This window comes from Vombatus ursinus, unplaced genomic scaffold (genome assembly GCF_900497805.2).
Source record: "Vombatus ursinus unplaced genomic scaffold, bare-nosed wombat genome assembly UNPS02014833.1, whole genome shotgun sequence".
NCBI classification, from domain to species: Eukaryota; Metazoa; Chordata; class Mammalia; order Diprotodontia; family Vombatidae; genus Vombatus; species Vombatus ursinus.
The window spans coordinates 6,105,314-6,119,811 of NW_020954611.1; the positions used below are offsets into that span (position 1 = coordinate 6,105,314).

The window sequence follows — 14,498 nt, forward strand, 5'->3', positions numbered from 1 at the left end:
AATGAAGCATCCATTTGAATCAATTCTCAAACTACCTTGACCAGACCCTTTGCCTGGGGGGTCATGTAGGAACCAACAAAACTTTAGTTTAAACACGTAACTGTAAATTTTTTATTATGTCATTGAAATAAGAAAATATCAGGATAAATAATTAAATCTGGTAACAAGGCTACAATTTGCATATGATGTATCCCCAAAAGTGAGCCATTTTCTTGCATTTTTCTACCTATAACTAATTCCACAGTACCATTTGCAATAGGATAATGGCACATTTAAGAAAAAGAACTCCACTCTCTACAAATCGTGCCTATGAAACTCACCGTTTCCCACAAATGCCCTGTGAAATAGCCAAAGTATAGGCACATAGCACTTCACTAGTGGGATTTAATTAGTAAATGACAAAGTTCCAGAGCGACAAAATCTGTAATTTCCTATAGGCTTTTTACAATGCTGCTCCCCAAATTAATAAACATCAAAATGGACAATTGCACATACTTGAAATGTATCAAAGGCTTCTGTTCCAGAAAAGCTCAGGGATCTATTCCACTTCTCATTAACTTTTCTGAGACTCTAAAGTAATATTTCGATATTTCTAAAACAACATGAACATTTCTCCCCAACCAATGTGTAAAAGAAAATATCTAGGAGTGTGCTGAAAAAGTCAAGCATCCTTGATCCCCTGTATAACTATAGTACAAAAAATTATGAAGATTCAAGAAATGATTTTGTGTGTGATATGCTATTGAAAGCCATATATGGGTTGTTACCTTTTTTTCTTTTTTTCATTTAACTGTAGGCTTTTACAGATATTTTCTCATCTTAAAAAAATATATAAATGACAGTAATACCTTGGTGAATTCATGGCCTCATCAGTCTTTGTGCTTCCTGATTCAGAGCAAAAGCCCTCCATGCCTTCACATCCTGTAGGATTCTTACATGTTTCTCCATGATTCCTCCACAAAGTATCTCCCTAATGTGCTAAAACTTGCCCCTCTCCTTTTAGCAACTTAGAGACACCTGACTGCCCCCTCCCTCTTTTCCCAATCTGCCTAGATGATCCTTTTTAAATGCCTTTTCAGGTGAATGTAGAAGGGTTGAAAGCACATAAAGAAAATCAACCTAAGAGATAACAGAAAGCATTCAAACGTTTCCTCTGATGAAACATCAACCATCCATCGAATGGAGTTGATTTTTTATTCTGAAAGCTAAAGGGAAAGTATCATTCTATTCCGTTAATAGCTCCCATTTATCTAAGGTTTATAAAGTTATTTTTAAAGTTGCTATAAGGTTTATAAAGTTTATTTTACATTCATTATTTCCTTTGATCCTCACAACAACCCTGTGAGGTAGGTGTGTTGTTATTCTCATCTTCCCCTTTTATAGATGAGGAAATTGAGGCCCAGAAAATGAACTACTTTGCCCCTGGTCAAATAGTTCAGAAGGGTCAAAGACAGATTTGGAATTTAGGTCTTCCTGACATCAAGTACACCATACTAAGCATGATGATACCTTGTCTTTCAATCAAGCTTTATTAAAAGGTTAAGCTCTGAGCCATATGCATATGCTAAGGAGTGTGTAACTTGCTCTCTACCTTGTATGCAAGTGTGGTTATTCCCTAAGTAACCCTTGTTAAAGGAAGCTGCCTCAAACCCTCTAGGGCACATATAATGGTATTTCTGGGGATCTCTGGAATTAAAAAGGGATCCTGTGTAAAGCTTTGCTTGAGGATCAGGAATTGATGGTTTGGTGAAAAGAATACTGAACAAGGAGTCCATTATCCCAGCCCTGCCATGAGAATTATCTGTGTGATCTTGAGCAAGTTATTTGTGGACTTTTTGCAAAATTACTGGGTTGGACCAGATGATCTCTCTTAGCATTCCACTGCTATGCTATGAAATTCATTCAGAGAATTACAAAACCTCACAGAAGACAAAGAAGAGAAAAGCAATTTAGGCTTCCTGTCTTTGCACTCATAATTGAAAGAGTCAAGGAAGTGCTCAGTGCAACAGGTTCTCCATTCTCCTCTTCCAAATGATGTCTTAAAAGATGATCTGAATCCCCACAGGAAAATCCATCCTTTCCCTCTCCTTTGACCAGTGCTCTAATGAAGGAACAGGCCTGGCGTTCACATTAACCATCAGTGTTTTCTCACTCCATAGAAAGCCTCAAAGAGGACCTGATTACTTTTATACATATAGAAGAACAGCAATGGAACTAAAAATGAATGTAATATGTCTTAGGGTGGAGGAGGGGAGAGATGGGGAGAAATTTTGGACCTCAAAATCTTATGGAAGTGAATGTTGAAAGCTAAAAATAAATAAATACATTTTTTCAAAAATTGCACCCCCCCAAAAAATGAATGTAGTGTAAAAGATGTTTTGTCTTCATTATAGCATACCAAGAAGGACAATGTGATGAGAAGAACTACCTAAAATTCTTAGTTTGAGAAACAACGTGCCAGGCTGAACACAAAAATCTTGCCATGGGATGATGGAAGAGTTCACTGATTCCATCTAGACCACTTATGACATTAATTTTAAAAAACCCTACTAAGTTGTTGATTCTTCTAATGGAATGTCCAAAAATATAAATTATATTTCAAGAGAAAAAAAAGTATGGTTTTCACATTGGAAGCAAAATCCAGAAGACCTGAGGTGGACTTTTATATACTACTAATGCACTGTAAACCATTTTCTACATGTTTAAAAAGAGAGTTTGGCATTGGATAATTATGGGAATGTAGCCTTAAAGTTATTGGGGAAATACCCTTCAAGTTGGAAAGCAAATGTTCCTAACTTGATGGTCTACAGACATGGGCAGAGGGGGAGAAATGGGGAAAAGAATGGGAGAAAGGATTGAGCTGGGGGTTCTATTTTGGGTCTGGGCTAGACTACATGGTTGCTTAACCATGAGAAAATGTTTAGAATCTTCTTTCTCCAAGTAGCATAACAAAGATAGAACAATCTGATAAACGTTTCAACTTGCCCCTTCCTGAGGAAGGTCAAACACAGGAGATAAAGACACAAACCATCAAGAACTACAGGGAGGTATGCAAATTCTGTTGCCCAGCAGAACCCAATTCTCAGGGCTATGATATTATTTCTAATTATAATCAGTTATCTTAGCTACTTCCCCATATTACTCCTGTGGCAGAGCTGACAGAAGAATGAAATTAATAGAATTGACCAGCACATATTAGAAATAAGGAAGAAAAACACCAGATGGGTCCAGTTTTCCTTTGTTGTTTGCCTTTTTATATCACTTATCTTTTCCCCCTATAAAAATATAACAGAGAATCATTCACTTGAGAGATCATGTTTCAGGCAGAGAACACCACAGCCCCAGTTCTCACATCTCTGAACATTTGCAGGCTCTGTAGGTATTGGTCATGTGTTGTAACTAGGTCCTCCAGTGGTCATCAAGTCCCCATCCTTCTGATCTAGTTCTCCCGCTACAGAATAAGCTACTGTCCCATTAGGCCAAAGCTGCAGTTTGGGGCCAGCATCTTCGTCAAGAGACGGCACCTGGGATGTTTTCATCTTTTTTAGAAGTCTAGCAAAGCCAAGTAGTATAGAACTGAAGATCATTGAAAAGCCACAGAGAAGGAAAGCTGCAGTATAGCTGCCAGTGGTATCAACCAACCATCCTGTTAGGGAAACAAAACAAAACATCATCTTTATTAAGGCAACAGTTCAATTATTTGCCCCTTCCTAAGAATGAATTATTTGCAATTACTAGAGAATATGTTACAAGATCCAAATATTATAGAGAATGTAGGTCATTGAACTGAGCAACTTGTTTTAAGATACGAACTCCAAGGCCCAACCTTTATCCATCGTACCATTCATTTCTCCTGTTCCTTCCAAATTCCCTACCATTAGAAGTTGTTAATGGAGAAACTAAAACAAGTTCTAGTAAACTTATTTTGATTCAAATTCCAGAGTGCTTCAGAACATTGTAGTGGATTTGGAAGGGAGAATGTGGAAGCCTCCTTCATTGAGGCCTTCAATATTCATACATAGGCCCCCTGTACATTGTATAACAAAATTATAGGAAGTGTAGGTCTTTGAACTAAGCAACTTGCTTTAATTAAAGTATAATCAGAGTATCAAATTATTATCATTATACTGAATTTTTGTACTGCAACAAATTCAATCTATGAGCAGCAAATCCTGAGCTGAATGTTGAAGAACAGGGATTAGACGCAAGCCCTAGTCTGAATCACAGATTAATACTTGGCAACTGAAGCCACAGAATTAAGGCAGCTCTTACAAAATTTTTGTTGTATAAGCTTCACGAAAATGAATGTATTTTCTTTTAAAAACTATTCTGATACAACTGAATGATCTGAATTTATATTTCAAAGAATTTAACAGAACAGATACACTACACTATGAAGTCTACACTAAAGGAAACACCCCATACTGTTATGGAAGCAGCAAAATCTTGTTCTGTAGCTTACATTTAAGGTGTGGTCAGCAGGCACTAAGGAGTTAAGTGACACATCTGCGGTCATGCTGCTAATGTGAATCAGAAAGAAGCCTTGAACTAAGGTCTTTCCTACTCCAAAACCTGATTTCTGTCTGCTGTACTGCTCACACACGCTCCAAATAATTAGAAATGATAATGGCAAAACTGTTATAAGCTCCAGTGAACTTATTTCAATTCAAATTCCAGGGTGTTTTAGGGAGGATGTAGAAGCATTTTTTTCCTATGTGTGTCTCCTATATATTATGTGATACAAACCAACTCAGCATTGAAAATAATCTAAATTTTCCTGGTACATTGGTTAGGCAGCTGCAGATCTTCCATGAGTTTGCTGCAGAAGCAGTGCCCATGGTCAGTAGTGGCCCGCTGTGGTTCAAAGCAGATGCTGAGAGCAGAGACATTGTTTTTCTGAGGAATTCTCATCCTTCTCCTACCCCTGATCTGTGAGTGTTCAAGGTCCCTAAGTAGGTTGCTTTTCTCTTTCTATAGTGCCCCTCAGATAGCTTGCCAATTTTAGTGGTTTCACCTGTGATCTCTATCTGAATGACTCCCAAGTCCACATTTCCAGCCCATACCTCTCTCCTGAACTTGTTTCACATCCTTTTCTTCTTAATGTACAATATCCACTACATGTCTCATTGACTACTCAAACTCCACACGTCCAAAACCTTCCTTAAAAAAAAACTTAGCTCTCTTGGGGGCAGCTAGGTAGTGCAGTGGATAGAGCTCTGGCCTTGGAATCAGGAGGACATGAGTTCAAATCTAGCCACATGACACTTACTAGCTGTGTGACCCTGGACAAGTCACTTAATCCCTATTGCCTCACCAAAAAGCAAAAAACAAAACCAAAAAAAAAAACTTAGCTTTCCCACTAATTTCCTATTTTCTATCAATGGTGCCAATATTCTCTAGTCACTGACTCAAAATCTCATCTTTTACCTTCTCACTCTTTCACTCTGAGGGTGCCTTACCTTTTTTCAGTGGGGACTTCTCTACCTAGCAGCACTTCTAAACTCCTCATCAGGAAATGAAACTACTTTTGTTATAATTGTTCAGTCATTTCAGTTGTGTCCGACTCTGTGACTCCTTTTGGGTTTTCTTGACAAAGAAACTGGTGTGGTTTGCCATTCTTTCTCTAACTCATTTTACAGATGAGGAAACTGAGGTAAGCAGGGTTAAGTGATTTGCCCAGGGTCACACAACTAGTAAAGGTCTGAGGCAGGATTTGAACTCAGGTCTCCCTGACTCCAGTCCTGGGACTCTATCCACTGCGCCACCTAGCTGCCCCCAAAAAACAACTTTAGCAGAGACAAAAGATAAACAGAAGGGTAAATCTGTTTTCAATCTAGACTAGGGAGAAAAAAACAACAAAAACTTAAAATGATTTTAATGCATTGCAGAGACCAGATAAGAGATAATTTCAATTGCATGATGTTTTGAATCCCTCCATCAGTGTGTATAATTAAGAATGGCTTGTAGATGAAATTGTTATATATACTAAATAAAAATGATTATGTGACTTAAAGTATACATTATGTAAATATATGTATTGGTATAATGTGTTATAAACACTTATACATAGAATGAGAGAAAGAGAGAGAGCGAGAGAGAGAGAAACAAAGAAACAAGAGTGTTTACTAAAGTTTCCACCTAGTTTTAAGAAAAGTCTAAGTTTGGAATGTCGGGTTGGAAGGTAGCCATTTTGTGACTATGTCACTCTCCTAAATCCTCTGCCCCCTCTTTATTTATTTATTTACTTACCTATTTATTTATCTGTTTGTTTGCTTGTTTGTTTGTTTAGTATTTGTGTGACTATCCGCTGTTCACTTACCAAACAGGGCTGGTGGTTTAGAAGGAGGGAGAGCATCTCTCTGTGAAACTGACCTGCAATGGGCGGGCTCACCAGGTATGGGACTGCATGGAGGAAGTACACCACACCAAGAGCTGAGGACAAGGAGGTGGTCCCCACCACTTCAGCTGTCACTACAGGGATCAGGGTCACATAGGCACCATCAAAGTACCCAAAGGTACAAGAGAAAGGCACGAGCAGGGGGAAACTTTGGAGCATTGGAAGGAAGAGGTAACAGAGACCGTCTAATCCCACAGCAAAGAGGTAGCAAATATATCTGGAATTCTTCAGGCACCTATGGATTGGAAGAACAAGAATGAGCATGGCATGCACAGATGTTGCTCTGTTCCCATTGAGGAATTAACTAGCAAGGGCTGCAATTACTTCTGGAGGCAACTTCTCTCACTTTTCTACCACTGAAAAACTCAGCACCCCTTCCTATGGGCTATCTGACTTTTTCCTTTTCCTCCCAATTTTTTGGGGGGAAGGCAGAAGGACTGAGGCATAAAAACAATGAGAGTTTTGCCATCATTATCAGCACAAGGAGCCAAATCCTGATATCATGCTTGCTACTAATGCTCCTTCCATTACAAACCGTATTGCTTTCTGTTGCTTCATCTATGATCCTACTTAAATTAAATGGGTTAACTGAATTCTGTTCAACTCAACACACCATTACTGAGCACCTACTAAGTGCAGGGTACTGTGCTAGGCACTGAGGATTCGGATAGAAAAGAAGGAGTTCTTGCCTTTAGGGAGCATACATTCTATTTGAACTATAGCTCATATGGATAAAAAGAAATGAGGTTTGTCCAGCACTATACAATATCTCATTTGGTTTTCTCAACAATCTTCAGAAGTAGGTGTTAATATTATCCCCATTTTACAAACAGAAAGCTAGGGGACTTTTCTAGGGTCACACATCTTGTTGAGTGTCTGGCACAAGACTTGAACAGATGGGACAGCTAGATGGCGCAGTGGATAAAGCTCTGACCTTGGAGTCAGGAGGACCCGAGTTCAAATCCGGCCTCAGACACTTGACACTTATTGGCTGTGTGACCCTGGGCAAGTCACTTAACCCCAATTGCCTCACCAAAAAAAAAAAAGAAAAGGCTTGAACAGAAACCTTCCTGACTCTGGGTTAGCACTCTCTCCGTTATGCCATGCTACCTTTGGGGGAAGGGAGAGGGGTTGTTACTATGATGATGTAACATGTCCAGAGATAGATAAATACAAAGTGAGTATAAAGTCTATATGAAACAATTTCATGAGGGGGAGAAGTACTGAGAGCTAAGCGTGGGGGTGGCAGCAGGAAATAATGAAAGCCTTGGTGTAGGAGATGGTACCTGAGCTATACTTTAGGAAGATTAATTTAGCTCAATATGGATAATCGAGAGGGTAGCAAACATCTTAGTGCAGTTTTAACCTACTAAAGGAGAGAAATTCTAGAAGTGAGATAAATGAAGAGGCTTTCATAGCCAAGATCATCATGGTTTACTAATTTAGTAGTAGAGAGTAGTAACTCTCACAATCATTCATGACAGGTCATCAAAGATTTCACTCCCTTCTCCCTTTCAGTAATATTGCCTTGTGTTTATGTGAGGCAGCATGATTGAATAAGTGAATCAAGAAGGACTAATTTCAAATCCTCTAATGCTTGTTAGTTCAGTGACCATGAACAAGTCACTTAACATTCCTGAGCCTCAGTTTCCTCATTTGTAAAGGGGGAATGTGTACCTCTAGTTCTCACCCAATGGGGTTGTTGAGAGAATCAAATGAAATAGTGTATAAAATAATCTGTTAAACTTCAAAGTACTACACAAATAACACTTATTATGTTGCTATTGTTATTGTTATCATCATTCAGCAGTCTATTCTTTACAAAGTATTTTCTTATCCATTTTTCATCAGATCTTTACAAAGACCCCAGCTCTGTGAGGTAGAAAAGTAGAAATTATCTAAGGATAATTAGTAACAGAAAAAGGCCACTTCAAATGAATCTACTCAAAACAGGGACCACCATTTATTGCATAGTAAATAATGGGGGGGAAGGTTAATTAGAAGTCTGTCTTGAAAAATAATACTAAAAATTATTTTTAAATTAGGTTATTTCATCTGATGTCCAAAAATTTAGATTTTAACTACACCTATACATTAATTTTTAGGAAGAACAAAAAACACATGAAATGTTCACTGTTTCTTCAGTGCAATTTTTCTGTCAAAATGATATGATAGCACAACACGATATCCTTTACTTCATGATTGACCTTACCAACCTCCTAAAGCAGGGTTATTGTTGAAACCGTATTTGAGGACTTCATCAATTTGCCGAAGGGCCTGCTTTAATTCTTTGAGACTCATCATTCTTTGAAGCACTTCCAATAACAGAGAGCCTTCGCTCATTTTAAGCACAGAGGGATCTTTGGGGAAGGAAGATCGACTTTATGACTCAATCCAGTGTCCTTTACACTATACCTTGTGACCTCTCTCTGGTGTTAAATGGAGCTTTTATATGTGTATGTGTTAAAAATAAGATGTTAGAATGAAAAGAAAATACTAAGTCTAGAAAATGATGCTATGTCCCTGCTAAGTGACAGACACATCCTTGTGGATGAGAAACAAATGATAAATCAATAAAAATTAGTTTCCTTAATTTTTAATCCTTTCCTAAGGGACTAAAATTTGGAATTTCAAATTTTATTTTTTTTCAAGATAAATTTCCAATTAACCCTTTTCCTCCATTATTTGGTATGAAATACATGTTAGTCCCTTTTTAAGATAAATTCACTTTAAGTGGCCTTTTTCTGTTACTAATTATCCTGTGATAATTTCTACCTTTCTACCTCATGCAACTGGGGTTGTGAAGATCTGGTGACATAATGGATAGAAAAATATTTTGTAATGAGTTGAGTGCTGAATAGCAATGATGATGATGATGATGATAAATGGAGTCTCTTAGAACCAAACAAACTAGAGTTTTTGCTGAAGAAACTACTCAGCTTTTTTTTTCATGGCTTGGATCAGTAAACCTCCCTTGTAAATTATAATATTTGTTTCTGACTTTGACGCATGATGAGGTTAACTGAGGCTCAGAGAGGTTAAGTACTTTTACACCATACCTGTATCCAAGTATCTTGAAGGCAAATGGAATGACATAAGGTCATAAGATTTTGAACTGTAGGGGACCTTGGAGGTCATATAATCCAATTCCCTTTTTCATAGATGAGAAATGAAAGCTAGAGATGAAATGAATTGCCCAAGGTAACACAGGTATTATGCAGGAAAGACAGGATTTGAACCTGTCGTCTTACTCCAAAACCAGTGCTCTTGCTACTATATCACAACTGCCTCTTAACACATCAAGGATTTTTGATAAAGGGTACCTGGAAGAATTGGATTCCTAGGTGTTCCTCAATGGACATGCAATTATTATTTCATACATTTTACCTTCTATCTGTCAGCCATCCGAAGGTAACATTGCCAACGATGTTAATCACACCAAGTATGGACATGAGAAATGCGGCTTGCTGATGACTCACACCAACACTCAGAGCATAAGGCACCAGGTACACGAAGACAGGGCTGCAGCCATAAGCCATGAACAGGATGGATGTGGCGAATACCACAAAGTCTGCTATGAGTAAGAAGTGGTATTCTTGCTGCAGGGAGCAGCACAAACAGGGCTGAGTACATTCTTTCAGTAAAGGTGAGCAGAGAGACAAAGGTGGTAAGTCCTCTTTTGGCGTTTTGGAGACAGGGTCCTGTTGGGGGAGGTTTGTATGGTCCTCCTTCAGGGTGATGGGACGCATCAAGGCACCACAAACACAGAGGTTCAAAACGAAGCCTCCAAGAATGAGCAATGCCCCTCGCCAGGAGAACTGCTCGATCAGGAGCTGAACCACGGGAGCCAAAATAAAGGTCCCAATTCCACTCCCTGACATAGCTATGCCATATGCAAGGGCCCTCCTCTTGTTAAAATATTTGCCCACCATGGCTATGGCTGGAGAATAGCAAAGTGCAAATCCAAGACCTGGGAAATAAAGAGGATTCTGTTAGTATTGGTATACTATCATTTTCTTTTTTTTGATCCAGACAAATTCATGTCCTCAGTGTGGGGGAACTCCCAGTGCGGAATGCAAATTGACAGCCTATCTACAACTTACAGTCTTAGATAGTTGCCTATGGCACTTGAGAGCTTAAATTACTTGTCTATGGTCACATAGCTAACAAATATTAAAAGTAGGGCTTGAATCCTGGTCTTTATGTTGGGGCAGCTAGGTGGGACAGTAGATAGAGTGTTGGGCCTGAAGTCAGGAAGACCTGGATTCAAATCCAGGCTCAGATACTTACTAGCTATGTGACCTTGGACAATAACTTCTGTTTGCCTCAGTTTCCTTCTCTGTAAAATGGGGTTAATAATAGCATCTACCACCCATGGTTGTTGTAAGGATCAAATGAGAAAATATTTGTAAAGCATTTAACACAGTGCCTGGTACATAGTAAGTACGATATAAATGTTAGCTATTGTTGTCATTATTATTAATTATTATTGTCATCATTATTAGTGCCAGCTATGGGAAGAGAAGTTCTACCAGCTATGGGAAGGAAAGAGAGGAAGCATTTATTAAGCACCTACCATGTGCTAAGCACTTTACAAATATTATCGCATTTGATTATTGATCAAATAAGCCTACAGATAATTAAATAAAAATAATAAAGATAAATAAATAAATAAGGTTGCAAAGCAACCTCATGTGATAACTTTTCTTGGAGTAAGGTAAAAGTGACCTTCCACATTTTTCCTATGTTAAGGTCCTTTAAAGCTCTCACCTGAAAAACTCTCCCCAGCCAAAATCTAGGCACTCTATGGTAAATAAATGGTATTCTTCTCTCAGGAAAAGACATTTTAAAATTATGACTCTGGAATCAGAAGTGGAAGAAAGAGCTTAACAAATAATGTATTTACCAAACTGGATCTAGGCAAACTATTTTAATAATTCCAACAGAAGAAATCTCCTTTTCTTAAGTTTTTTTTTCCTTAGATGATCCAGGCATTTGACTCATTTTCCACTTGATTTGATGAAGGAAGACAGCCATGATATTCTGGACATTTCTATAAATTATGTTGATAAAAAGAATGCCTATTATTCCATGCACTATTGCTGCTGCCGTTTGTCCTTCATTCTCAAAGAGGACCAATGACATCAGGGAGGTGATGCCATGACATGCAAGTGAATTGGATTTACGTGAGGGAGAGCTGTGCAAAGTCACCAGCCTCACTTTCTTCTCTGGAGCTATCACTGAAGTTGAATACAGAGAGGTAGGGAAGATATTCTAATCTGATGCTTGAAAGTAATAACCTCTTACATATTGACTATAATTACTGCAAACAGATATTAGAAAACAGGTAAAAACCTGGGAAATCTTTAGAAATACCCCCTTCCATTCCATTGATTTTTAAATGGTCTGGCAGAAAGGCAACTGCATTCAAAGTCAGAATATTTACGTTTAAATCCGGGTTCTAAAACTTACAAACTGCATGATTTTGGGCAGTTAATTTGCCTCTCTGTGTCCCATTTTCCTCATCTCTAAAATAAGCATAAACATAACAAGAATTCTAGACTCAAAGGGTTGTTGATAAGAAAGCACTCTGTAAGCCCTAAAAAGTTATAGAAATGTATGGGTTCTTTTGGAGCCATTCTGCGACACAGCATTACACCACCAGAAAAGAAGGATACCAGACCACACCAAACTCCAGTGCCTGACAGTAGTAACCTCTTGATTACTGCTAGCTAATGTAGAAGGAAGGATTTATCATCTTTCTACAAGGCTGCATTCTTAACCACACTGACTCAGGCTACCTCCTATGGTGTGGTGCCTAGAAATAAGCAGGTGGTGTTCTCGGCTGTCCTCTGGGCTGAAAGTCACATCGCTGTGTCAACATTAGTTAGCCCATCACATTATCTCATTTCTTTCCTAAGCATTCCCAGCAAAGCAAAGGCACTGTCAGCCTGCTGCTTAATACAAGCTGTCCCTTTTGAAAAAGATTCACCCATAATTACTCTCCTAAAGGAAGTTTCCTTGGCACTGGGAGAGCTCGTGTTACCAGTGTTTTGGTTACAGGGGTCTTTTTATTTGGTATAAACCTTTTTTTTTTAATTTGCAAAGGCGAGGACTTTATTACTGGAGCAAATACACACACACACTGCAAGAAGGATTTTCATTTCCTGGCAATAAAGCTGTTAGAATGACCCCATCTACAGATTTGAGGCTGTGTAGCCACCTCCTCATTATGACTCAGCTAGGATTCTCTGTGTGAGGAAGTCAGTGCTTAATTTTAATGATGCAGTTGAACTTAATGGATGATGCAGTATGTTGAGGGTAGCATAATCAATAGAGGCTCTCAGTTCTTTTTCTTAACTATTAAATATGTAGAAAGACCAGATCCTAGGTGATTTATGGGTATGATGGGATCAAAAGTTCTTGAATTGCTTCTCTGATAATATATTGTCAAGCACTGAATGGTGTGGGAAGAAGAGAGGTGATCCAAATTGCCCTTACCTGTAAGAACTCCAAGAGTGAGGTAGAGGTGCTTCAGGCTGGTGGCAAATGAACTCAGGATGAGACCAGTAGAGGCAAGCAAGCCACCCAGCATGATTCCCACTTGACAGGATAAGTAGTTACTGATAACACTCCCCAGTGGAGCTTCAAAAATAACAATAATTACAGTCAACATCAAGGCCTCAAGGGCACTTCAAAATGGCAGAAGCTTTGCAATAACAGGACACATTACCCCAAGATCTCAAAACAGTTACCAAAACAACTAACTCATTTCTTGGCCAGGAAAGTCGCAAAGTTCTCTGCATATGGTATTTCATGTAAGAATAGATTTCTTATACTATAAACAAAAATGACAACACAGGACTCATGGGAAAGATGTCGGGATGCTATATGGCTAGCCCAAGGTTATGCAGGAAAAAATACAGAGGAGAAAGCTTCAGTGTTGTATCTTGTGGTTTGGAGGTAGCAGTGTTTTTTCATCTGTAAATGAAGTATCTACTCACAAGGTTGGTATAAGGCACAAGTGAATATATGTAAAGTCCTTTACAAATCTTAAAGCACTATATATGTCTAATAGTAGCATTTAGCACAACTTTCATATTTTGCAGTATAGTATAATGGGAAAAGCAGTAGATTTGGAGTAAGAGGATTCTAGGTTTGAGTTCTGACTCTGTCCATTATTACCTGCGTGACCTTGGGCAAGTGAGGTCACCTTTCAGGGAGCTGAACTCTTCTCTGGGGCATAGAATTGCACCTACTTACCAGGGTTGTTGTAAGGAAAAAATGAGATAATGTTTGCAAAGCACCAAGCACAGTGCCTGGCACATAGAAGGCACCATATAAATGATAGTAATTATTGTTATTGTTGTTTTTGTTATCTTTAATGGTCCTTCCAACTCTAAATCCTATGATTCTAAGATAAAGGATCAATCAGAAGTCAACGCTCAAGTCACCCAAAAAACCTCTCCTGCAAATAAATTGTTTAATAGGGACATAAGCTGCCCTACCAGACCACAGTTGGTTGAGATTGGACATTAAATTTTTTTAATCAAATCTATTTGTTGTTTGTAAGAGGTTTTTGTTTTTGTTTTTGCTTTTACGAGGTTTGTTAAAGACTACTTTTGATGTGGTCACAACTGAAGTTGATAAGATTAAAAGAGCCAATGCTCTTGACACTGTACGTATATGATTTTTATTATATTTAAATGATCCTTCCCTCTTTAAAATTTTTGGGCAGGGACCTCTACTTTGCACGTAGGATGTTCTCTTTTTTACCACAGTTTTTGGTACTCAAATATTTTCTCCAAATCTTAAATTGAAAGTTTCTTGATATCAGAGTCTGTCTCCTATTTATTTTTGTATCCAGAATCCTTCACTCGATACCTTGCACTAAGTAGGTACTTAATAAAGGTTTGTTGAATTAAGTGGAATTATACTGTTGCTACTAAGGTAGCCAGATCCCTATGTACAAAGTATAATCAGACTTTGACTAAAAGATTCCATTGGCAAATTTCACCTGAATTCTTTAACGTGGTCCAAAAGGTACAACTGCTATTTCAAGGCTCTTACCCAGCTCGAAGCTTTGTAGGTGGTCTGTGAA

The 14,498-nt window shown here is 38.3% G+C and overlaps 1 protein-coding gene across 1 annotated transcript in view; it reads right to left on the bottom strand.

The window, feature by feature from the left end:
* Positions 1 to 2,991: 2,991 nt before the first annotated feature.
* SLC16A12 (solute carrier family 16 member 12) overlaps positions 2,992 to 14,498 on the bottom strand; it is a 99,589-nt gene continuing 88,082 nt past the window's right edge. Inside the window, exons 4-7 of the mRNA XM_027839857.1 lie at positions 12,899 to 13,042; positions 9,785 to 10,367; positions 6,373 to 6,632; positions 2,992 to 3,646 (exon numbers count right to left, since the gene is read on the bottom strand). Coding sequence (XP_027695658.1) covers positions 3,387 to 3,646; positions 6,373 to 6,632; positions 9,785 to 10,367; positions 12,899 to 13,042 — 1,247 coding nt within the window. The 3' untranslated portion in view covers positions 2,992 to 3,386. The remainder of the gene's footprint in view (positions 3,647 to 6,372; positions 6,633 to 9,784; positions 10,368 to 12,898; positions 13,043 to 14,498) is intronic.